This window comes from Vipera berus, assembly GCF_964194415.1.
Source record: "Vipera berus genome assembly, chromosome: 3".
Classification (NCBI taxonomy): domain Eukaryota; kingdom Metazoa; phylum Chordata; class Lepidosauria; order Squamata; family Viperidae; genus Vipera; species Vipera berus.
In genome coordinates, this window is record NC_138204.1 from 181,607,902 (window position 1) to 181,633,653 (window position 25,752).

The window sequence follows — 25,752 nt, forward strand, 5'->3', positions numbered from 1 at the left end:
CTTTATGGGGAGGCGGGCGGATGCCGGTTTGCTTTGAAGGGGTGGGGTTAGGGTGTGGTAACATGATAAAAGAGCGTTGAGGCTAGGTGCCTCAACGCTGACTTTACTGCGGTTTGCTTTGGAGAAGAAATAAACCTTGTTACCCGTTCCTTTTGAAGTGCTTTTGTTTCCTGGCAAAGGACGTCGTGACACTGTGTAGATGAATAAATGTATGTAGTAACGTCATTCAGCAAGGAGTAATAATTGGTGTAAGCACCAGAATAATCCAGGGCATTGAGCCTGGGATGTGAGAATGTAATTTTGGTCCCCCATGAAGATTTTTACATTGTTTTAATTTGATAAGCAAAGAAGGTCCTCAGGCACAGTAGAAAATTATAGCCAACAATGAGGGAACCAAAATAAGAGCAGGAGTTAGATTAATTATCACATTAGTTCTCAAAATGAAAGGTTCCGAAACATTTATATAGGGATTTTCTTTTGATAATCTTTGTGTATAGTCCAGTCATCCCACCTCCAAAACATCTGTGTAAACATAAATCAGGATGTACTGACTTAATTACATATGGAATAACAGATGATTCATGGACAAAACAGTTTGCAGAATTCAAATGCCTTCACTGAAAGCAGTTGTAAACAACATTCCATTCACCATGAATAAAAAGGAGCTTTTGTTTATTTTATAATTCTATTCACATTCATGAATGTAAAGCAATTGCAAAAGTTTACATAAGTCAAAATGAAATTTAGCTGACTTTCTGAAGTAGTGAGATTATGATCTTAAAAGATTTCAAAAAATATTGGCTTTCTTCCTTCATAGATTTTGAGGATTGTGTATATTCTATCACAATGGAAGATTACTGAATTATTTTTGCAATTTTATTAATGTTTAATTGCATTTTAACACTCAATCTGTTAGCCGCTTTGAATATGCTGTGAATGTAAAGATGGAGTAAATTTGAAAAAATGCTACAAATTTGTAATGCTTAAAAATAGTACATAAAATATTCTGTTCTCTCTCTCTGCAATCACAATGGCCTTGAAATGGGTGACCTGTAAAAGCAGTTATGGCTGTTGTAAAACATAGGGCCACCCTCCCCCCCATGATGGCATGACTGATCTCTTTTGCCTAGTAGCCGCAATGCTGACATAACTAAACCAAAACCAAGCAAATCTTACCATAATATATGAACTAAACCAGTGCAAATAAAACCCTTGCTCTTTCTAGAAAATTGTAAGTTGAATCCAACCTTACTCAGGCAGGTTTGCAGTTCCATGTCAGCCTAGTGTGAGCAAGAGTTACCCATTATTTCACTAATAGTAACAAGGAGATTATCTCTCTCTCTCTCTCTCTCTCTCTCTCTCTCTCTCTCTCTCTCTCTCTCTCTCTCTCTCTCTCTCTCTCTCTCTCTCTCTCTCTCTCTCTCTCTCTCTGTATGTTTGTGCGTGCGTGCGTGCTGTATGGATGTATTATTGCCAGTGTTTAGGCTTTGTCTTCATAATCCAGTTTGTTAATTTGACACTATTGGGTCCCTAGTTTCCCTGACAATTATTTGGCTAGTCCATTCAGCTTTTGAAATGATTTTCAGATAAAAGTCCTCATGAATGGGGATCTTTACAGTTATTGTGTATTTGAAAAGGAGACTTTCTAGACTTGTTTCTTGAGATCATCTTAACACTGAATATACTATAGTAGGAATTCTAATCTGAATCTTTCAGTACTTTGTTTGTGAATCTCTCTCTCTCTCTCTCTCTCTCTCTCTCTCTCTCTCTCTCTCTCTCTCTCTGTGTGTGTGTGTGTGTGTGTGTGTGTGTGTGTGTGTATTTGTTTTTTTAGAAAATCATGTCTGGAATGATTTGTTTGAACTTGTTCAGGTGCTCTTGGTAATGTTTACTATTCTAATTTTAAAACCCTTGGAAGTAAATCACAAATTATTTTACATTTAATGTTACTAGGATTGAAAACTGAAGGACACCCCTCCCTCCCGCCTCACAATAGATAAATAGAGATACATTATTTGGAAACATTTCAAAATTATTATATTATGATTTGTTTTTCAGGATTAAAACTTGGTATGGAACAAGATACATGGGTGATGATCTCTGAACAAGGAGAAAAACTTTACAAAATGATGTGCAGACAAGGCAATTTGATCAAAGACCGAAAGAGAAAATTAACTACTTTTCCAAAATGTTTCCTTGGAAAGTATGTGTTTAATATCTGCATTTAAAATTTTGTCTCATTATTTTAGTTATTATTTATCAAATTAGATAAATAAGATGATCAGACTGTTTAGGATTTCTAGTCAACACATTCTCACTCTAACGCTAACTAGCAAATTAGTTAAGCCAGTCTGGGTATTGGCTGCTCTACATAATATTCCTGAAAAGAAGCAGCAGATATTATACAAGTATACAGATTTTTTTTTGAATGATGATATAAATAATTACAGTGATATCTATCTGTCTACCTGTCCCCCAAGCTTTAAAAATGCAGTGTTGAAACTATAAATGTTATTTTACGTATGCAAAAAATAATTGGCAAACTGCCCCTCTGTCTTTCATTTGGGCAGAATTCTGTCCTATAGTTTAGAAAATTAAATAGAATGTGCTATGTGTTATAGTTTTTCATTTTTTTCCATGGATTGACAAGATAGAGTAGCATAAATAGCTCTTTTTGGCCTTGTAAAATATAAAGCCATTTTATAAAACATACAGTAGTATTTCACATATGGTATTCACACACACATACATACAACCTATTTTTCACCTTTTTTATGCAGTCTCAGGTATCATACAAAAACATGAGTGCTATTTTATGTAATTAATAAGGATATTGTATAATGAAACTGACTGAATGTTGCTTATAGGAACATCAGAGTCTCCCTGCAGCCCAGAGATTTGCTTCACCAAACTATCAATATGCAAAACAGTTCTAGCAACAGTTTGTACCTATGGACATTGATGAAGTCTGATCAGATCAGAACTGATAAGGAATAGAGACTTGTAACACTTATTACCATAAACTCTCACATAATTCTTAAATACCTTCTTAATGAACTTTGATTGCACAGTTCTTCCCTTGTTGAGACAGGGCACATATGAAAACTATAATGTGAAATGTAAAATGGCTTACCATAAGTAAAAAAAATCTTCCTTTAGTGCACTTCAGAAAAAAAGGGGTGCTGGTGGAATAAAATAGTAGCCCCGGTGCTATTAGATTTATTACTTCATCCTTTGCAGTTCTTCCAACAACATTAAATGCAGCTGCTGGTCACCCAACATTTTATTGACCCTTACTCCATCCTAGCTATTAAAGAAACAAAAAAATGTGAATTTTAAACTCACAAATTTAGATTTTAGTCTGATATCCTCTTTTCTCGGAATCATTGTACTCAGAGCAGCTTATTCATGAGTAGACATGAATTGGATGACACCATTAATGAGCAAAGTGCATTCTGTTGCTTCTTTAGGAATTTTACTTCTTTACTATATTTAACTTTGATATGTTAAAATACTTTTTGTCTGTCTGCTTTTTTCTTAATTAGTGAGTTTGTATCATGGTTATTGGAGAGTGGAGAGATTCACAGACCTGAAGAAGGTGTTCATCTTGGCCAGGCTTTGTTAGAGAATGGCATTATCCATCATGGTAAATAAGTTATCTTTTCTAACAGTTATTTGCAAACATTTAACTCTTTTTACTTGTTAGTAGGTGTACAGAATATATAATTGTTTATGAGAGTGACATTTGTTGTCATCAAAAGTTACAGAATAAGTCTTTGGAACAGTGAGATCCTTGATGCTCTCTGAGGTTAGTTGTTTTCTGATGATGTTCTATTACTAAACTAGGTAACATCACAACTGTCTTTGGAACAGTTTGGTGTATTATTAGTTCTAGCTTTTAGTTTTCAGTTTTAGCCTAAAGAATAACCTGTTTTTATTATGTATACCTATTATATCCATATTGTATTTAAATGATGTTTAAGAGCTATATAGATCTGATATTTTCTTTTGTCTTTTATAGCTTTCCCTATACTTTATTGTTTTTGTTTTTGTCTTGTAGCTGTTTTATGCTGGTTATTGACCAGAATAGAGGAACTTATTTATTTACTTATTATTAAGTAGCCCCAGCTGTGTTTCCACAGCAACTGAATTCCTAAAATAAAATTGAATGGCCCATCTGTTTTTGTTCAGAAACAGAAAATTACTGTGCATTTGAGAGACAATTCCACTTGAAGTATAATTAACAGTGTAAGAATTTTATTGATATTCATTCAGTATTATTTTTATTGACTTGAAATAATTGGTTAACTCAAAACTGTTGTGAAGTTTGTGGATGTTTTTTAATTCACTTCTTTTTGAAATTTTAAATGGGGCATACTCTTACCTAATAATAAATAACTCAAAATATATGCTTTTTATATCAGAAATAATAACTAAGTTATTATTGTTATGACTAGCTGGACTCTCATCCCTATTCCGACTCCCAGCAGCAACTAATTCTAAAAGCAATAGAGAAAATGGTTGCATTTCCACCTGTTGTCAAAGCAAGACTATCCGATGTTAGCGGCATTGACACTAAATATGATTAACATACAACTTGCTTCTTCCTGTTTTGTAGCTCAATTGTTTAAAATATCCAGATGTTGCTTTTAATATTTTTTCATTGATGTTTCTGTATGTTGTTTTGTTTTCTGCTATTGTATAATTAGTTTGTGTGAAAACCTTTTTTTAGTTTAATTGTTTATTAGATTGTATTTGGTTACAACTGAATAGTTCTTAATAGCAAGCTAAATAATATACAAATGCTTTAGAATGGACATACGTGGACCCAGTAGCTGGTTGTGCCATAAGCCAAAATGAACAGAAAATGGAAACATAGATTTGATTAATAATTGAGTGATATATATACATGAAGAGTACAGATGTAACAAACTCCAGTAGGAAAGATCAAAAGTGTAATTATATTGAACTAATTGGAGAGAGAAGAAAAAATCGAATTAAACAATATATATTTATGAATAGGATACCTTGTTTTAATTTGGGGTATGTTTTGTTAAAACAGATTAATTTGGGTAAGATTTCAATTCTATCTGTATTAGTTAGATTTGGTCAGTGAGAACCAAATATTGTCAGGGTCACAATTGCATTATGAGGAACACAAAGCTCTACAAAGCAGTAGTAATTTTTAATTTTTTAAAATTAAAAATGCTTACACTTACTAAATAAGGAAATCTTAAAAGAGCTGTGTGTCCTTATATAGGCACTAGGTTGTTTTAAATTTTTAATTATGTGTTTGAAGGTTGTCTGTGAAAGAGTGATGATGTAACATAACATGAAATATAGTATTATATTTAGGTAGCCATTAAATTGCACCCTGATGTCAGGGTCCTAAAAACATTGCTGGGCATTTTATTTAGAAAAATAAATAATCAGCAGTCAGTGGAACTATAAGAAAGAAGAGTCAGTAAAAGACTACTGTAATCCAAAAGCTAATTCTGAAGTTTTATTTATTTATTTAAAAAGATTTGTTATGAACTGATAAGGATTCAAATAGCTGTTACTTACACATCCCAAAGCTGCATCTGACAAAATATATGCATCCTCACTGTGTGAGAAGACTCAAATGCCTAAACTGACATACACAAGAATTGTTCACTTGCCAGAATACTTATAACACTCCCATATTATTTTTTAAAATAAAGCTTGATAATGAGGACATTGTGAGATTTGTTCTTGAGAAAAAGATTTATTTTCAGTTCAGGCAGTTGGCAGTGGCTACTAAAGAATGAGAGAGAGAAATGTATTCTTCGTAATAAGGATTCAAATTTGACAACCACTTTTGAAATAAATCTGGTAGACACAGGAAAGTTTTGGTTTATAAGTTATGCCTTTACTATTTTAAATTTTTAACAATTGCAATTTTCCCCATGCAAAGATAGCTGGGAATAATGGGACATTTGAGTCTTTGACAAAGGCTATGATGTATAGCAGACATGTCAAACACAAGGCCCGTGGGCCGGATCCGGCCTGCGAAGTGGTTTCATGTGGCCCGCGAAGTCATCCTGGAAACAGTGAGGGAACGGCCCCCACTGCCTTGGCCCTGGCCCAGAGACCCTCCTTCTGCCAGAGACCCTCAGATCTGTCCCACTCCTGCCCTTGATGCGAATGATGTAGAGCTGGCCATGCCCACCCAGTAGGCCATACGCACTCTAGCCACGCCCACCCAGTAGGCCACGCCCACCCAGGCCATACCCACCCGGCCCCTTGAGGGCAACTGCAATGCTGATGCGGCCCTCAATGAAATTGACTTTGACACCCCTGATATATAGCATTCTTTTCAAAATAAAGTTCTTGCTAATCAGATTCAGGGCACACAATAAAATGAAAATGTATGGTGAAGTCTAATGAAATCTCATTACAGATTTTTTTAACCATTTGAATTTGCCATTGTGAAAAAGGGCAAACCCATTACAGCCAATTTTAGGATATAGCATACTTCTAGCTCTTCTCATGCATTTTCTTTACACTGACATGTTTTTATGTTTGCTTTTGCGTTAGTTACAGACAAACATCAGTTTAAACCTGAACAAATGCTCTATAGATTCCGTTATGATGATGGCACATATTATCCAAGAAATGAAATGCAGGATGTAATTTCAAAGGTACAAACATTATACTAAATAGCTATACTATTTAAAAATACAAACATTCTGATTAAAAACTAAACATGGCATTATAAAATTGGTGTTATAAATTTAATAAGTTAAATTTCCTGTTTTCCTGATGTGCAAAAATGAGATTAAATTATGTTGTGTAGAGCAGTTGAAGTGGAAGACAAATTACAGTGTTATAAAATATTCAATCCTAGCACAATACAATATAATGTAATAGGTAAGTATAATTCAATTGAATTTAGCAAAGTTATCTATGTTCTCTTATTTTTCAGTTTAATATTAGTATTCTTTCAATGAATAACATATTATATTCATTTGTTGAAAGACTAGAGGCAGGCCGATAATTCATTAAAAATAAGTTCACTGTGCATCCTTCCAGTCATTCTTTTGTTTCATTTAATCAAGTAAATAAATTGGAAAGGAATACCTTAGTAGTGCTTCTCAACCTTAATGTTTGCTAAGGAATTCTGGGAGTTGAAGTCCATATATCTTAAAATTGCTGAGATTTTGAGCCAACCATATTGCTTTGTGATAGGCAAACAAGCCACATTGTATGAGTTAACAAATTCTGTTTTAAATCTTGGTTTATGATCCTGGTGTAATAAACTATTAGAAAAAATTGCCTTATTTATGTATTTGTTTTGTGAAGGAGTGATGTAGGAACAATAGAACATTGTAACTAATATACAAATCCTACCTTATCATAGTATTGTGATCAGAAGTGCATAACCACTTTCAAGGCTACACTTTGAATATCATGCTGATAATTAAAATGTAACAGTAGAAGCAACTTTCAACAAGCAACAGTGACAACTGTTCTTTAATTCATTAGACATGGCCAGGGGTCAGCAACCTGAAACAGTGAAAGAGCCACTTGGAACCGGTTCCCTCACAAAAGGAAAAACTGGGAGCCGCAAAAAATGTGTGCGCATGTGTGTACATGTGCGCATGCGCAGAACAGGGTTTGACTGAAGAGTGGAGCCAAGGCAAGATATGCACCTACCCTGCATATTTGAATTGATTGGTTGAACTTTTTTAGTCCCACTTTTTTTTTTGGACTGCACATGGCAGAGGACTGGGAGCCGCAGGAGATGGCTGAAAGAGCCGCATGCAGCTCCGGAGCTGCAGGTTGCAGACCTGTGGACATGTCTATCATTTTTCTCATATTTGTAAGTGTTTTAGGTGTTAATGGATAAGAGGGCACAGTTGAAAATATTGCTGGTATACTGATAGAACAAATGATATGAACTAAAATCAATATTTATTTTTGAAGTAGCTATGTGGAATTTTTCTGGATTTCAAATATGCTTTTGAAGGATTTTTTCCTCTTTCATTTTATAAAACAATTTAAATTAAGGCCATAAAATACCATTATTTGAGATAGTAACGTATAAATATCTATGGACTTTACTTGATACTGAGTAATTTAGATTGAATATTGTTCATATACTTAACAGGGTGTAAGATTATATTGTCGCCTGCACAGTCTGTTTACTCCTATAATAAGGTAAGTTTGGCTTTTGGTTGTTTAGTTTCATAAGGTTAAACAGTAGTTGCTACCCAGTTATGCAGATCTTGCTCAATAATTGTTCATTGTTCTAGTAACAGAAGACTAAGCTGAAATTATAGCCATAGAACGTCTGCTAGGAGAGCAACCTTTCATAAAAACAATCCGTCATTTTATTTTGATCATTGACCAGTAAAACCTTCAATAAATGATGTAAGACTAATGCAGGGCATGTTTACATTTACATTCCCCTTTCCAATAGACAGACACAGAGAGAAACATTTTATACACACACACACACACACACACACACAGAGAGAGAGAGAGAGAGAGAGAGAGAGAGAGAGAGAGAGAGAGAGAGAGAGAGAGACATAAACACATACATACATAAAGATATACACACCCATATACATTCACACACCGTGTGTATGTGCATCTGTATATGTATGTATGTGTAGGCAAAAAGCCTACAGGTTGATTCACATAAAGACCTAAAATAATAGCATAAAATAAAATTAGTTAAAACAATGCATACAATATTTCATTCCAATGCAAATTAAAAATAAAGAGAGAAAAACATGATCAATAAACAATACAAATCCTGAAAGAAAAAAATGTAAGTCATCTCAGCAGGTCACCTGTATATTAAATATCAAACAAAGATCATTTTAAATAATGAACCTTCTGTTCTTCTAAATATTATAAAATGTATATCAAGGAGAACATACTTCATTGTTTTGATTTGAAAAATTGCCTTTCCAAAAATGGATAAATTATGTATTTTGAGTCTAATTCTTGATGTCCAGAAAATTAATACTTTTCCAATTTATCACACCAGATATAACTAAAGTGTTTAAACAACAGTGAAGTTCCACGTTTTAGTGTGACATTAGTATCTTTACTATTGAAGGATTTCCCCTAAATCTACTTATATACTGTGTATTAAAATATTGTTCCAAAAAGATATCAATAACTCACAGCACTAAGTCATGATTTAATACTCCATCAATTTTTTTGCAGTGCTAACAGATGATCTCTTTTCAAATACATTCTTTGGGGCATCCAGTAAATTCAAATGGAACATTCTGATGTATTGATTTCAATCTTAAATCCAATAAAACTAAATTAACATTCTTTAAAGTTTTCAACTGTTGACCTATTTCTTAAAAATATTCAAACATTCTGGTCTTCAAGGACCACATACAATAGTCAGAGAAGGAAGTCAAGAATGTTTCCTATAGAAAAAATTCTAAAAGATGAAGTTATCACAGAAAACGTTTTGTCTTTTATCACTGCCAGCAGGTTTTTTAGCAGTAAAGTCTAGTTCAACTACTAGATTTCTTCTTGTTATGTATAGATAACTGCTTCATCAAACTATCAACTTTTAAATAATTGTTTAGGACACAAATGCAAATTTGTGTACACATAAGTATATGTATATATAATATCATGTATGTTTTACTTGTATTTATTTGTTTACTTACAATATTAATGATTAGTCTGGAAGGGGCAAAACAGACTTTGAGAGGCAATGTGTTCTAGCATTGTGATTACTACAAGATAGACATGCCTTCTAACTCCTAGCCCCTTTTACCCCATGTGGAGGCAGATTCCTATTATTTTATTCATACATCTTTATGGTAGTAAAAGAACCCAGTTGCTTTTTCCTTCCACAAATTATGCATGTACAACGTAACCCAAACAAAACATAAATAGTACTTTTTAAAGTACCACATAAAATCAATATAAATAAGTAGCAAGCAATTATCAAACTGCAAAATGGCAGAAATAAAAGGACATTTATGACAATTTGTGACATTATAAAATGTCATGAATTAATTTAAGCAAAAATATTGCAAAGTAAGCTAGTCATCATTAAATTTTAATGATAAAACAACAGGTAGCAGTTGCCTTTCCAGATTCAGATTGGAAATGCACATTTTTGCTTTCTCTCTTTTTTTAGGTATGATCCTGACTTGATACTGTTCTGTATAGTGAGTTTTATTAAAAAATATCCATTCCTTAATCTGAGTAATCATAGTCCCATGAGAATAATATATGTTGCTCAACTCCAATGAACACTGAAAGTAGATATAAAAATATTAAAGCAAAGGATTGTTCCAACTGAGGAACTCTCAGTGGTATAAGTGCATATCTGGCCTTTGACTTTGGAGTAACCATCATCTCTCTTAGTCCATCCTATTTTGTAGACCTACTATAGGGATAAAATCAAGGGAGATTCCAGATGAACCAGCTTGAATGTGTGCAATAAAGGCAGGATATAAATCTAATTAATCAGCCGATCAAGGATATTATAGATGTGTTACTATTCCAAATTTCCTTAATAGGACTTTAAGTTGAATGAATGTTTATATGTGGAAAGAGGAAAAAAACTAATGTGTATAATAAAAGTTCTGTATCTGTGAGTGTGTCATTGATAACCAAATGGTTTATTTCCAAATTGCCCTCATATGGGAAGTTTAATTTTTGTAATACACTTCGAACCTTGCCTAAAATACCCAAAAATGTAACTAAAATAAAACATTATTATTACAAAGTAATACAAATAGAAATAATTTTGAATAGATTAAGGAATTACTTAGATTATATTTGAGGTATAATGTATGGGGTGCTCAGCTTCTTTAAAATATATATTTTAACGATGAACTATTTTATGTTTTCTTTCTTCTCAGAGATAAAGATTACCATTTAAGAACCTACAAATCTGTCATAATGGCTAATAAAATGATAGACTGGCTAATTGCACAGGTAGGGCAGTGCTCTGAAGTATATAAATTTGATTTGTAACATGAAATAAATGTAAATAAATTGCCATTAGAAATTAATATTTTATATTTCATATAATTTTGCTTTTATATATTTGTTAATTAATATATAATTAATTGGTATTATTGACCAATTGTTAAAATCCTGTTATCTTTTGAAGGATTTTAAAGTATTAAGCATTCTTCTATTTATCTACCCATTTTTTTTAAAAAAAAATAGATTATATTATACAAATATGTTTTTTTACCAAAGTAAATACCAATACCAAGTATTAAATCATAACTTTATTATCAGTTGTGTTCCAAAATTAAAATAGAGGGCATGTATAAGCCAAGATAATATAGAAATTATTTTAAGTAATGCCCATGTTTATTTTTTATATTAATAAGCATATTATTTGAAGGGGGATTGCAGAACAAGAGAAGAAGCAATGATCTTTGGAATAGCACTTTGTGACAATGGATTTATGCACCATGGTAAACTATAAATTTATATAAGTTTTTTAAAATGTTTTAAAATGAATCTGATATCAATACTGTGATAATTTCCCTAGGATATGCAGTATGTAGCATTTATTGGTTTGTTACTAGAACTTTTGTTCTGTGATATATCTTTAAAAAGTGTTGTCTAATTAAGAAGCTCCTTAAAATACTAGTGCAGATTACAAATCGGTAGTGTCATCCATTCTTGCTAATCATAAAATGCTACACTGTGTTCTTTATAAAATTACTTGCTAATAGCTGTGAAAAATACAACACTACAAGGATCTACTTTCTTATTTATTTATTAGTTTTATATACTGTCATAATCCTTGAAGACTAGAGTTAACAACATAAAAATAACATAGTAATATAACAAAGTAGTATAACAAAACTACATTAAATGCAATAGTGCAATAAAGCCAAATATAATGACGCTTCAACATTCTACAGACACTTTCTGAAAAACCTCATTTGAACCAGTTTTTACAATGTCATCAGAATTAATAGAAAATAATTGTTTCTGAGATATAGCTACTTCTTTTTACAGAAGTGGCAATTACTAATAAAGAAGAAATTTATCGGACAGCTCAGTTTGGATTGGAAGATGCAGTTATTTAATCATATACTGAATAAAATTTTAGCTGAGTTATAAATCAATACGTCGATAAGTGATGTACAAATATTAACCTTTTTTCTGTCAAATAGTGCTGGAAAAAAGTGAATTCAAAGATGAACCACTTCTATTTCGTTTTTTTGCGGATGAAGAAATGGAAGGCTCCAACATGAAACACAGACTTATGAAGCATGACTTAAAAGTAGTGGAAAATGTAATCGCAAAATCATTGTTGGTAAGTATTTTAAAAATTGAGTATGTATGTTTGTTTATTTGCATGTTTGATTTTGATGCTGCTAACTCCTATTATTTACAGATAGACAGTGTTATAATTTATAGTTTTTTTCAGATCCACACTATTGTCCATCAACTTAAATCCCCTAGACCTCTCTTGCTGTTCTGACTCTTGCCATGTTTTTTGTACTCTTCAGTTTTGTGAGGAAATGGAGTACAACATATAGGTACTTTATAGACTCCAAAGTTAGTCTGCATTGGTTAAATAGTCATACAATGCCCAAATAAATGCATATGATTAATGTCACAGCTTTTGCAGATGAATATATTTGCCAGATGTAATGTGTTTTTTTTAAATCCCATTTATATCCCGCCCTTCTCCGAAGACCCAGGGCGGCTTACAATTTAAAGCACAAATCAATGTGCTTAGCAATAGCCTTCATTCTATGTATATGCCTGCTTATTAGGGCTTTAATGCCCCCCCCCAAGCGGCATTATTACAAAGTCAGCTTATTGCCCCCAACAATCTGGGTCCTCATTTTACCTACCTTGGAAGGATGGAAGGCTGAGTCAACCTTGAGCCTGGTGGGATGCGAACCTGCACTAATGTTCACAGTGGTAACAATCATATAGTAATAACAGTTGCCTGTCAGCCATACTTATTTACCATATTGATTTTAAAAGTTTCCTTTTTTCAGATCAGATTAAGTGATGGAACATATGGTTTTGGTTTGGAAGACAAAAACAAAGCACCAATTGTTAAAACAGTAGAAAAGGGCTCAAATGCTGAGGTAATACAGCCTTATTCATAACTGTCCCAATTATTACATTTCTGCTCATAGAAAAGTTCACATGTGTTTTGACAATTACTTCAATTATAAAGTTTTACTTTAATAATTTTAATTGATTTGTGTGTTTGTAAATTATAACATATTTGTGCAATACAATTTTATATATAGTTACTTAAAAGTAGGTTCATGGATAAGCATGTAAGAGTTTCCACGTACAATAAAATAATGTTGCTTAGGGGACGATTATAGCCTAGCAAAGAATACTTATTAAAATGTTCATTCAGGATTATCTGATCCACCAATAATATTAAAAAATGTGTCATCTCCCACTGCCTTGCCATATCTGGATAGTCTTTAGTAGGGCTATTAAAATGAATAAATTTCATGTGATTGCTAGAATATTAAATTAACAATATTAAAACATATTCTTTTGAATAAATCATTTGTTGTTCCAGTCTACATTTTGAAGGCCTATTAATCAAAGTCACCATTTTCCTAGCAGATGTTGGGTTACTAACAATACAGAAATGATCTACCAATCTTCTTCATAAAAAATGTATGTGGAAGAATCTGAGTTCCTTATTAGGAAAAAGAACTTAAGGTTTCCAGTTACATGTCTAATAAAGAACTGTCTCTTCTTACAACATCTAAGGCCTTTTATATTTCCTGAAAGAACTCTATGTAGGCATATCACGAAAAATTGTTAACCATTTATATTATTTAAAACAACTGCACAGATAACAATTAGATAACAAAAGACAAAAACAATTACAAAACCTTTCAAGCAAGTACCATAATAATCTCATTACAGAATTACAAATGCTAGATTCACCACCCCTCTTTACCTCATACCTGAAGGAAAAGCCAGATCTTAATTGCCCTCTGGGAAGCAAGAAGGTTAGGGACTGTTTGAGCCTTATAGACCCAGATTTGAGAAAAGAGCAAGCACTAACCTCTTCTGCATCTGAGGGAGAACAATTTCTTATACTTGACCTGTTGAAATCATAGAATAGTTCAAAAATGAACGTATTATTGATCCAAAAAAACAACAACAAAAATCTTTATCTACAAACTTACTATTAATTTAAGTCACACATTTTCTTATGCATTTTCTCAAATGAAGTTGTATTGGTAGATAGATAAGTGAATCTATTTAATCCACCATTAATTTAAACTTCAAGCTGTCAAGTTTGGAAAAAAATCTTAGACATTTTTCCAATAATACTGAAGTGTCAGGATTAGTTTTTTCCCCCCCATAAAGGTGTTTTCTGTAAGGTTATATAAATTCCACAATTGTAAATATAGGTATATGGGAAATGTTTGAAGCTGTTCCTTTTCTGCATGTAAATAATAATAATGGATCACTGATGTTGTGATGCTAATTGTATATATATATGTATTTTGCTTTTTTATCTAGGCAGCAGGTCTGGAAATTGGGAAGAAGATCTTTACCATTAACGGTGACCTAGTTTTTCTAAGGCCCTTCACTGAAGTGGATAGCTTTCTGAAAGCATGTTTAAACACTAAAAAGCCCCTCAGGGTACTTGTGAGCACAAAACCAAGGGAGTAAGTTGTTTCTTTGGTTTTAGAAATTATAAAAATAGTAACCAAAATAGGTTACAAGAGCATATGCATAAATGTTATTATGTTAGAAATAGTTTTGCTAAATTTTATATATTTTACTGATAATACCCTTCCTTTCCCCACAGTTTTATGCACTCAAGGTGATTAAACATAAATAAAATGGAAGGTATATTTTTGAATGTTTACTATGTGTAAGTTAGAACCAAATCAGAAATGTCAGTAATTAAAAGCTCAACAAAAGAAATACATCTTAGCTGTTCATTGAATGAGATTTAAATGCAACTCCAAAGAATGCATTTCATAGCCTGGGAGTAGTGCAGGAGATGCTGTCCCATGTGCCAAACAAGTAAGCCAGAATGGCTTTTTCTTCCTCTCCTGTGATTCTGAATAAATTCATTAGATGGAAAAACTAATCTCTGAATTTAAATTTAAGTTATTGGTATAAAATTGTCTTCCACAATTTGGCTCTCTCTGGATTTTAACTTTCACTCTTTTTAGTCAATGTGGTAAAGTCTAGCACATCTAAAGAGTGGCTGGCATTGATATATTTATATAATAATTTTTGCCATTAATCAATAATACCAAAATATCCATAAATTATTACCTTCATCATTCTGTTAATCTTTGTTAGCATATTATGTAGAAATAGCATTTACTTATCTTTTTGCTTGATATGCCAATTTTTGTTCAGAACGAATACAGGTAGTTCTTGCTTAGCAACCACAATTGGGACTGGCAACTTGATTGCTAAGTGATGCGGTCACTAAATGAAATGTCACTTGATCTTGATGTACTTACAATATCATTTCCCATTCAGTTGTTAAGCGAATCACCACCAGTTGTTAAGTAGGATATGACATGACTGTGATTGCAGTTTTGCTGCCGGTTTTTGCAGTGACTCTGCTTGTCAGAACCTGTTTATGAAATGGGTAAATGGTGATCATGTGACCGGGGGAAGCTGCAGCGATCATATTTGAGGATTGGTCATAAAGTTTATCAGTGCTGTTGTAGTTATGAATGCATTCAAAACAGGGCAGTCATTAAGCCAGGTCCGTCTGTAGCTAATAATATGTTTAAAGCTATGATCTAGGTTTCTAGAAGCAACCTCACTGAACTGAAGGTTAATTTAAAGTTTGTTGCTCATTTATGTTATAAGCAATAGTTATTTTTTCCACTGAATGTAAGCTTTTTTTTATTAAAAATTAAGTACATTATATTATTTTAATCTTATGTAAAATTAGATGCTTCATTGTGAGTTTTATCTTGCTTAAAGGACAGTTAAGATTCCTGATTCTGTGGATGGTCTTGGATTCCAGATTCGAGGCTTTGGCCCTTCTGTTGTTCATGCTGTTGGAAAAGGTATGAAAACTGAATATTTTTTTTCTTACCTGATGTTCAGTGATTCAGAGTAAAGTATTTCAAAGTTGTCTTTAACAATGTAGTGCTGGTTCAATTTAATATAATTTGGAATTGAAAAGAAATGGCAAAATCAGCTGTAACATGGCTTTTCCCCATTTCCAAGTATATTTCTAACTTAATTTTTTAACTGTTTTAAAGGAACTGTGGCAGCTACTGCTGGGCTTCATCCTGGACAGTGCATAATCAAAGTGAATGGAATTAATGTCAGCAAAGAAACACATGCAAGTGTTATTGCCCATGTGTCAGCCTGCAGGAAATACAGACGTCCAATGCATGTAATGCTAATTATTTTGTTCATTATATAATTATATAATCCTTGTTTTTATTTCAGTGGCCCATAATTATTATCTATCTTGGAAAAATATAATCAATATAACACTTCACCATGAATGGATAGAATGGTTGTTTTTTTTTACTTTCACATGGTTCATATTGAAAAGGTGTGGGGCTTCATTCACAATTAAATGTAGGGATACCATCCTTGAACATTTTGCTCTTTTCCATTACTCAGGTACAATCTGCAAGTAAAAATAATGGAGATTCTGTTGTTATATGTGCAGGGTGGAAATAGAAAAGAAAAACAAAACATATAAGGCATTTTACCTAGCATTTAACTTTGTTTGACAGCTGCTCAGAATCACATAATAGGGCAGCATATAAATTTAATAAACAAACCTTTCCTGAGAATATCAGAGACAAAACTAAGATGCAAAACTTCCAGTGAAGGTTTTGAATATCCATCTTAAACAAAACCTTTTATACATGAATAACTAATATTATTGAGAATAACTCTAAGGTCTTCCTGATTAACGATGGATGTCTGAATGGACCACCATGTTTGTTCTTATTTATTTATTTTATTTTGATTCCATTTTATTACTTTTTAAGTAACTTAAGCTCCTCCTTTTTTCCCTGTGAAGTGGGTTGGACTGAGAGTGAGTGACTGGTCCAAAGTTACTCAGCTGGTTTTTCATGCCTAAGATGAGACTAGAACTCAGTTTCTTGGTTTCTAGACAAGCACCTACACCAAAATGACTCTCTTTTACAAGCAGAGAACCAGATAAAGAGTTAGGGGAGCAGTCATAGCTTCCACTGATGCATAAATCCTGCTGTTTAGTACTTACTATTAAACAAATGGGTAACACTAAAATTAAAATACAGTCCTATAACATACTATTTGATTAGCTCCTTTTAATTATTATCAAACAATTTCTGTTGATATGTTTCATAACAAATTGTTGTGAGATGAAAGCAATAGAAAAGACTTACAGAACCTAATACAAGGATACTTCATTGTATGTGGCTGTAATAGGTTCTGTCTTTTCTATGTTAATCTGTTGAATAAAAATTATTTGGAACTATTCATAAATATAATTTCAATTATATTGAGAGGGAATATATTTCAATGCTGCAGTTATGAAAAACAGTAATACTTGATATTGGTGTTTGAGCCTCATTTTATCCACATTTGTCTTTAGATTATATATTTTAAAATCTGTCAAAATACAATTGTGTGGGTGGGGAAAAGAATAATTTTGTAAATCAGTATTTGGTTTTTCCCTCAATATATAAATTAAATAACTTTTTAAAACTATTCTCTAAGATATAGCTTCATATGATCGATAATGGAATTCAGCAACAAACAAATAAACCCTATTCTGTTTCTAGCAGCAGTCCTTTCTTCCCTCATGGAAATAAAATGCAAATTAAATCTAAACTTTTTTTGTTTTCCAAAACTTATATGTATTAAAGTGTTAATGAGGCTTGTAAATTATTTGTTATTCTACAGCAAGATTCTATTCAATGGATATATAGCAACATTGACAGTGCTCAGGAGGATTTTCAGAAAACAAATGCTAAGCCATTGGGTGAGGATGGAGGAGATACATTTAATTACAAAGTTGAAGGTGGGATTATTTCTCTCTTATTATTAATCACAATAAAAGTTTGACCATTTCTTAAAGCAAGTATAGCATTCCAGAGCAAAACAAGGGGATTACACATCTCTCTTGAAGTGAGCAAACATGCCAGCAAAGTTGGGATGCAAACCATATAGAAATGCATGAGTTCTTCACATATTACTTTTGTCAATTACATGAATTAGTAACTAGTAAAGTAAGGAATGAAGAAATACAGTCATACCTATCTATGATTTTGCTTTTGAATTCACTGGGAATCTTAGAAATTATGTTGCACTAGTTAGCCAGTAGACAATCACAAGGAGGGTCTAAACTTTTGATCATAATAATTTCTTAAATGACTCTGCAATAAATAATATGTGTTTCAGAGGTAGTCTATAGTAATTAGTCTATAGAAAAGATTGATTTTTTTTGTTTTTAGAAGCAATTGATAAATTTAATACTATGGCAATAATTGATGGAAGAAAGGATCATGTCTGCCTGACTGTTGATAATGTTCATCTGGAATATGGTGTTGTTTACGAATATGATAGCACTGCTGGAATAAAATGCCATGTTTTAGAGAAAATGATTGAACCAAAAGGCTTTTTCAGCCTGACAGCAAAGGTATGATGCATGAAGCATGTGTGTTTGTATGTACTTTATACGCTCTTATTGAAGAAAATTGAAAATTATAATAATTTTATTTCAAATCAGTGATTTGTGCACTTTTGATGTTTATTTAAGATTATGAATAATTGTTATCTGCTAAATTCAAACCATGATAAATGATAAAAGCAAAAGAGGCTAAGTATCAAACTAGTCCTGAAACTTTTCTTTTATTTCCCAAAATTATGAGCTACAATATTTCATCTCCCTATTTTATTTGAATGGTAGTTTTAAGAATTATTATTAAGAATTATTTTAATAGTAGGATTTAAGAATTATCATATCATTTTGCAAAACAAAGGTGGGAGAACATGGTTGGTTACAAAAAAGATTTGCAGTTCTTCTATATATTAAGAATTCCTAATCTGATGTTTACTAATTGTTCAGAACAACACAACTATAAATAATTTATCTAATAAACAAGGAGGGTGAGATTGTATGGTGGTAGAAGGAAAAAGATACATGTAATTATCTTAAAGGTGTTATTAGTGTATGATCAAATAATAATACTCTAAATATAGATCATGTAAAGGGAATTAAGATACTAAACAAAACAAAATACCTCTCCCCTCCTTTGTCTCCATGTTATCAAAATCATCACAGAAAGACTATATTATTATATTATTGTATGCAGATAATATTCCTGCCTAATTGGTACAGGATTTCATTTCACACAAAGGAAAAGTCTTGCCTCTTTTTCTTTCTCTCAATATTAAGTCCATTATTTGATTAGCTTGCTAGCAGTAATAGGGATGTATCTATAAGTACATGTCATCAATGGAGGTTGTCAGTTCTTCAGTTATTTCACTCTCTACATGGCATTGTAAGAGGATCTCTTTACATTTGATATTTGTTGAGAATTCAATAAATAATTGGCTTGTCAATGCAGTTTGCAGACTTTCTGGAATTCTTTTTTCTAATAATTTGAAAACCATGAAATATTAACACTTCAGAACAGACTTAACAAATTTGTCCTTACTCCAAAATGTTATTCTACTGCTAGACTGTAACAATATATATACAACTGCTGCTGCTTCTTCACTCCATCCTCAGTGCACTGTGATATTGCCTCTATCTTCTTGCCATTGTTGTTACTGTGCACCATTCATTCATTTATTTCATTTCTTTATTAAATTTATATGCTACCCATCTCACTCTCCAAAGTGACTCTAGGCGCTGTTGCTGCAGCTGCCATCTCCTTGCTCCCTAACTTTGGAAAGTGCTACACTGCCTTGTCTCCTATGTAGACCTTTGGATGATGCTGAGGAAAGGAGGAGATGAGAAAATCTACTTTTCTAAACTCTTTCCTGCAAGTATGATATTGGATGAAATCTTACTTGTTTTTAAAGAGAGTCCTTGTGGAATGTATCTAAGGGTGGAATATGGACAGGACTAATTGGACATGCATACAGTGCTTGGGCAGCTGAATTGATTTATATTGTTAGAGTTGAAGTAAAAGCTGTTTGCTTATATTTCTAATATAAATGGTCTTAGCTTAAGAATCAAATGTTCGTATAATTATGAAGCTCTAGATTATGAAGCTCTAGATCAGACATCTCAAATTCGCGACGTCATGTGATGTCGCGTGACGTATTGGAACTTTTTCACATTGCCGGCAATGGGATGGGCGCCGTTTCTCTGTGACGCTCCGGCCTGCGGGCCGGCAGTTTGACACCCCTGCTCTAGATTATAATATATCATACATCATAGTATATACAGAGGTTTTTGCAACTCTGTTTCAGTGGCTCCACCCATTATCTGCCTATTTCCTATACATAATAATTGCTTGTTCTGTTAACTCCTTCTATAGACAGTTTTTTTTGCTAAACTAGAGAATAGGATGGAAAGAAGGACAAATCATTTTCTTGGAAATGCCTAGATATCCAGCACCTTGGTCATGTTTCTACAAGCTGTCATTCTAGGACTGTCTTTTCCAATAAAGCTCAGTTACTTCCACTATCCAATCCATTGTGCAGATCTTCCTCCCTGATTCTGCTTGTACTTACTATCTCCTCAGATGTTCCTCCATCCTCCTACGGGTATTCTCTTCAGTTCTGTTGCCTGTTTCTCTTCAGTGGGTTCCATGCCCTGCCCCTTGATACACTTTTGAGTTCACAATGCAGAGACATTTCACTGCTTGCAAATCATGTCCTAGAAGGCAGAATGATTCTGCTGTTGCTCACAGGAGTCTTAATTAATCCAAGAATTTCACTTACTCTCAAAGTCCAAATCTGAAAACTGCTTGATAAATGAGTTGTCTGAGTTTTTTTATTTAGCCCATAATAATTGGAGCAGTTAGTTGCACAAATATTAGTATTGTGAAATATCAATATGTACCTAATGAAGAAAAAATTAAATACTAAATACATGACAAATACATAAGGATGGATTCATATATTAGGGCTGTGCTATGAGAATTAATAACCTTTAAATAATGACTTTGTCCTACTTATAGATCGTTGAAGCTCTAGCAAAAAGTGATGAGCAGTTTGTGCAAAACTGTAGCAGCTTAAATAGTATAAATGAAATAATTCCTACCAATCTTCAGAGCAAATTCAGTGCCATTTGCAGTGAAAAAATAGAGCACATTTGCAGAAGGATTACAAGTTATAAAAAGGTAAAGGTTGTAAATTTGCTTGAAAATATTCAACTAGAACTTAGTATGGATAAACAATTACATATACTGTAAATATGTAGAATCAAAGTAAATACATAAATGGTATATGAATAATATATTCATGATAAGGTATACTTCAAAATTGCTTGGGAAGGTTTCTAATTCTGCAAAGTAGATTTTGAGAGTGTACATGTTAAATGGAACACGATGACATGAGAAGAAAAAAAATTAGCAACAAACTGGCCTTATGTTTTTTGTGATTCCTGTGCAATTAAAATGTCTATGATAGACAAAGTACTTTTCATTTATTGCTGATGTATTGTAGAAAAAAATTAATAATATATGCAGTGTCCAGGACAAGAATAGCAAGAGCATATTGGACCAGGAACAAATACACTGGTACAACCATGTGGGGGAGGTAGACATATTTACCAAACCTAAAGTTATAAACCCACATATTCCCCATCTGCTCAGATAAGATCTTTGAGAATCTATGAACATGATGCACAATTATTTTCAGAACGTTTTCTATTTGAGTGGCTGTTGGAATATGTTTTATTCTAAGGATAGTTTTGTCTTCAACTTTCAGGTGGAAACAGATTGTCAAGAATGCTTTAACTGAGCTGTTAGTTTCAATGTAAAAGTTTGATATTTATAAATAATTATGTAATGTTTTTTATTATTACCTTATTACTACAGCATCAATTTAATTACTTTTGTAATTCCATGGGCTATAGAATATTCAGATTAAAACAAATCAGATTTTGATATCAAATGAGAATAGAAATAACAGATCAATGATTGATTATTTTTCTCCCTTTTGGAATTGAAATGTGTAACTCACTCTTATAGTTATATGATCTGGAAAGTGGGTATAATTTGTGTTTATCGAAGTCTATCAAATGTTCAAAGTCCTTTTGTGGATGCTGCTTTTGATTCTTTGTAACTGACATCTTTAACTTAACAGGTGCACTATTCTCAGTTATTTTGATGCAGAAATACAATTTTGTGTGCAGCGTTATGTGTTGTGGAAACAGAAACTCTGTGTGCAAAAATAAGAGTCTTGAAACAATACATTTTCTCACATATAAAAACTGAATTGTCAAAGTTATTATGTAGTTCAAACTGGAATCTTTGGATTTATATAACATTTCCCTTTTGGATTTACCTTTAGTTTTCACGGGTCCTAAAAAATCGAGCTTGGCCTACCTTCAAGCAAGCTAAGTCAAAAATCTCACCATTGCACAGCAGTGATTTCTGTCCGACTAATTGTCATATCAATGTCATGGAAGTCTCATATCCTAAAACGTCAACCTCACTTGGCAGTGCCTTTGGTGTTCAACTAGATAGCAAGAAACATTTTTCACATGAAAAAGAAAACAGACTTACGGAGCAAGGTAAACCGCAATGTCTATCTTTGAAAATTTGTTTCTTTCCTAGCATGACAAGAAATGAAGAGATTGGGTTAATTTGGAGGTATAGAATGTCTTAACTGATGCCATTATTAAGGGTAAAGAAGAAATTTTGGTTCTATTCAAGGACAAATGATTTTGGACTGTTCTTGCTTTATAAACCAAATACTATCATTGCCCCCCCTTTCTACTTTTCATTCATGCTTCTTTTTCTCAGAGAAAATGATGAAGAGGGGAATCTGTTCAGCAGGGTATTTCTCCTTGAAATTGCCTCGTTTTTCTCCATGCAGGGATGTCTGGTGCTCCCTCTTAAAGAGCAAATGGCAGAAAGTGATTGCGATGGCTATGGTTCTTTGGAGGAATTCCAAAACTTTCCAGCCCATTAGCCTTTTCTTCTTTGGGAAAGAGAAAAAAATATAATATGGGAAATTGCCACTTTGGCACTGCATAATGGCTAGTTTGGTGTAATGGTAATTGCAGACTTATACACAGAGCCAAGCCACATCCATACATATGATTTTCCATTTTAATTTTATTTATTTATTGGAAACAAATGTACTCTATAAGCACTATTAATTGAAGGATTTTTATTTTGTGATTCACCTAAATTACTGCTTATTTCTTTCTGAAATAATTAAATGGTCACATGATGATTGTAATAACAGGAAGCTGCAAATGTTTATCTGATTCAGCTATTTTTTTCATCAGAGAAAGTGTCCTATTTAAAATGAGTGCCTTTGCTAAATAAGTGGCACATTTTTTCTGAAGTAGTCACTGAACAATCACGAAAAGAGGATTATTGACGGCATCATTTGTTTGCTTAATTTACTCTCCTGTCAGCTGAGAAAGAATCATAATTTGCATGTCTATGTCAAACTGTCTGTTTCTGTCTCTAGGTTTTGCTAAAGTATGGAGAAAAAAAATATTTTTTCAAGAATTCATGTTTTTTTCAGTATTTATATTGTTCAATTATTTCTATTTTAATTCAGATTATCTTGTTTCATTAGCTTATGGGATAATGTTAATAAGTGAATTATGCTTGTAAAAGTGAATTAATTAATTTCAACACAAGTGTGTATTTTCAGCATCATGTTTTGCTTGTGTTCTGAATGTGTACAAACTAATTATTGGATTTATCAAAGTGAGCTGGATTTTTTTTTTGCACTTAAATTGAGTTATAGTGAATTTAAATACAGATTCAAGGTGCTGGTGATGACCTATAAAGCCCTAAATGGCATGGGTCCGGATTACTTATGGGAGCAACTTCCCTTCGTCCAGTGCGCTCCCACAGACAGGGCCTCCTCAGGGTGCCGTCGGTCAGAGAGTGTCGTCTGGTGGCCCCCAGGGGGAGGGCGTTCTCTGTGGGTGCGCCAGACCTTTGGAATCATTTACCGGTTGAGCTCCGGACGGCTCCTGACCTTCGCTCCTTCCGCCGTGACCTGAAAACTCACCTATTTGAACAAGCCGGCCTGGTCTGATGGGTTTTGGGTATTTTAATTGTAATTTTAATTAACTTTTACTGCAATTGGGGTATTCTATTTAATTCTTATCTTAACTTTTGTATATTGCATTTTTATTGCATTTTATTGCCCTGTACACCGCCCTGAGTCCTTCGGGAGAAGGGCGGTATAGAAATTAAATAAATAAATAAATAAATTTTATGCAATATACTTCCTCTAGGTAAACTGAATCCCATGGTTTATATACAACATACTATAACAACCATGGCCGCTCCATCAGGTCACTCATTAGGTCAACAGGATGGCCATGGTTTAAGGTACCTGTTAAAAGAAGAAGATTTAGAAACACAAGAAATCTATCAGAAACTATTATGCAAATTACAAAGTACATTAAAGGAAGTGGAAAACTGTGTATTTCAAATAGATGAGTAAGTAATCCTAAGGTTTATATCTTTACGGACTGGGGTATTAATACATATACCGTATTTTCCGGCATATAAGACGACTGGGTGTATAAGACGACCCCCTACATTTCCTGTTAAATTATAGGGTTTGGGCTATACTCGCTGTATAAGACTACCCCTCTTCCAACGCACACCAAATAAAAATTAATAAACATCAGATTTGATTTTAATATGGTAATTTTAATTCAAATGCTTATGACATGCAGGTGATTAGTAGGAAAACTGTCACTTATAAACATAAGGCTGTCATCAAACATGTAAACATAAAACAGTGCAAGTGGATTAAACTATAATAATAATAATAATAATAATAATAATAATAATAATAATAATAATAATAATAATAATAATAAGAAGAAGAAGAAGAAGAAGTTGGAGGGGACCTTGGAGGTCATCTAGTCCAACCCCCTGCTAAGGCAGGAAACCCTATACCATTTCAGACAAATGGCTGTCCAGTCTCTTCTTAAAAACTTCCAGTGTTGGAGCATTCACCACTTCTGGAGGCAGGTTGTTCCACTGGTTAATTGTTCTAACTGTCAGGAAGTTTCTCCTTAGTTCTAGGTTGCTTCTCTCCTTGACTAGTTTCCATCCATTGCTTCTTTCAGGTGCTTTGGAGAATAGCTTGGCTCCCTCTGCTTTGTGGCAGCCCCTGAGATATTGGATCACTGCTATCATGTCACCCCGCACCCTTCTCTTCGTTAAACTACACATACCCAATTCCAGCAACCGTTCCCTATTTTCCTAATTCACTTTTTCACTTTTCCTAATTCACTCTAAAGCTTTCCCTGCGCAGAGCCTTAAGTAACACCAGCTGCCTGCAATTAGTGCAGGTTTGCATCCCACCAGGCTCAAGGTTGACTCAGCTTTCCATCCTTCCAAAGTAGGTAAAATGAGGACCCAGATTGTTGGGGGCAATAAGCTGACTTTGTAATAATGCTGCTTGGGGTGTGTGTGAAAGCCCTAATAAACAGGCATATACACAGAATGAAGGCTATTGCTAAGCACATTGATTTGTGCTTTAAATTGTAAGCCACCCTGAGTCTTCGGAGAAGGGCAGGATATAAATGGGATTTTTAAAAAAAAAGACCAAATGGGAGATCCGCTCCAGGTTTTCCAGCCAGCCCGCCCAGTTCTTGAGTCA

General features: G+C 33.2%; 1 protein-coding gene across 1 annotated transcript in view; it reads left to right on the forward strand.

Moving 5' to 3' along the window:
- Positions 1-25,752, forward strand: part of PREX2 (phosphatidylinositol-3,4,5-trisphosphate dependent Rac exchange factor 2) — a gene marked incomplete at its 5' end in the record, with an annotated part of 111,968 nt that overhangs the window by 52,957 nt on the left and 33,259 nt on the right. Inside the window, 16 exons of the mRNA XM_081325829.1 lie at positions 2,059-2,203; positions 3,546-3,646; positions 6,559-6,662; positions 8,132-8,181; positions 10,875-10,950; positions 11,372-11,444; positions 12,156-12,298; positions 12,996-13,088; positions 14,506-14,654; positions 15,946-16,031; positions 16,230-16,366; positions 17,881-17,998; positions 18,432-18,616; positions 21,114-21,275; positions 22,450-22,672; positions 24,368-24,575. Coding sequence (XP_081181955.1) covers positions 2,059-2,203; positions 3,546-3,646; positions 6,559-6,662; positions 8,132-8,181; positions 10,875-10,950; positions 11,372-11,444; positions 12,156-12,298; positions 12,996-13,088; positions 14,506-14,654; positions 15,946-16,031; positions 16,230-16,366; positions 17,881-17,998; positions 18,432-18,616; positions 21,114-21,275; positions 22,450-22,672; positions 24,368-24,575 — 2,053 coding nt within the window. The remainder of the gene's footprint in view (positions 1-2,058; positions 2,204-3,545; positions 3,647-6,558; positions 6,663-8,131; positions 8,182-10,874; positions 10,951-11,371; positions 11,445-12,155; positions 12,299-12,995; positions 13,089-14,505; positions 14,655-15,945; positions 16,032-16,229; positions 16,367-17,880; positions 17,999-18,431; positions 18,617-21,113; positions 21,276-22,449; positions 22,673-24,367; positions 24,576-25,752) is intronic.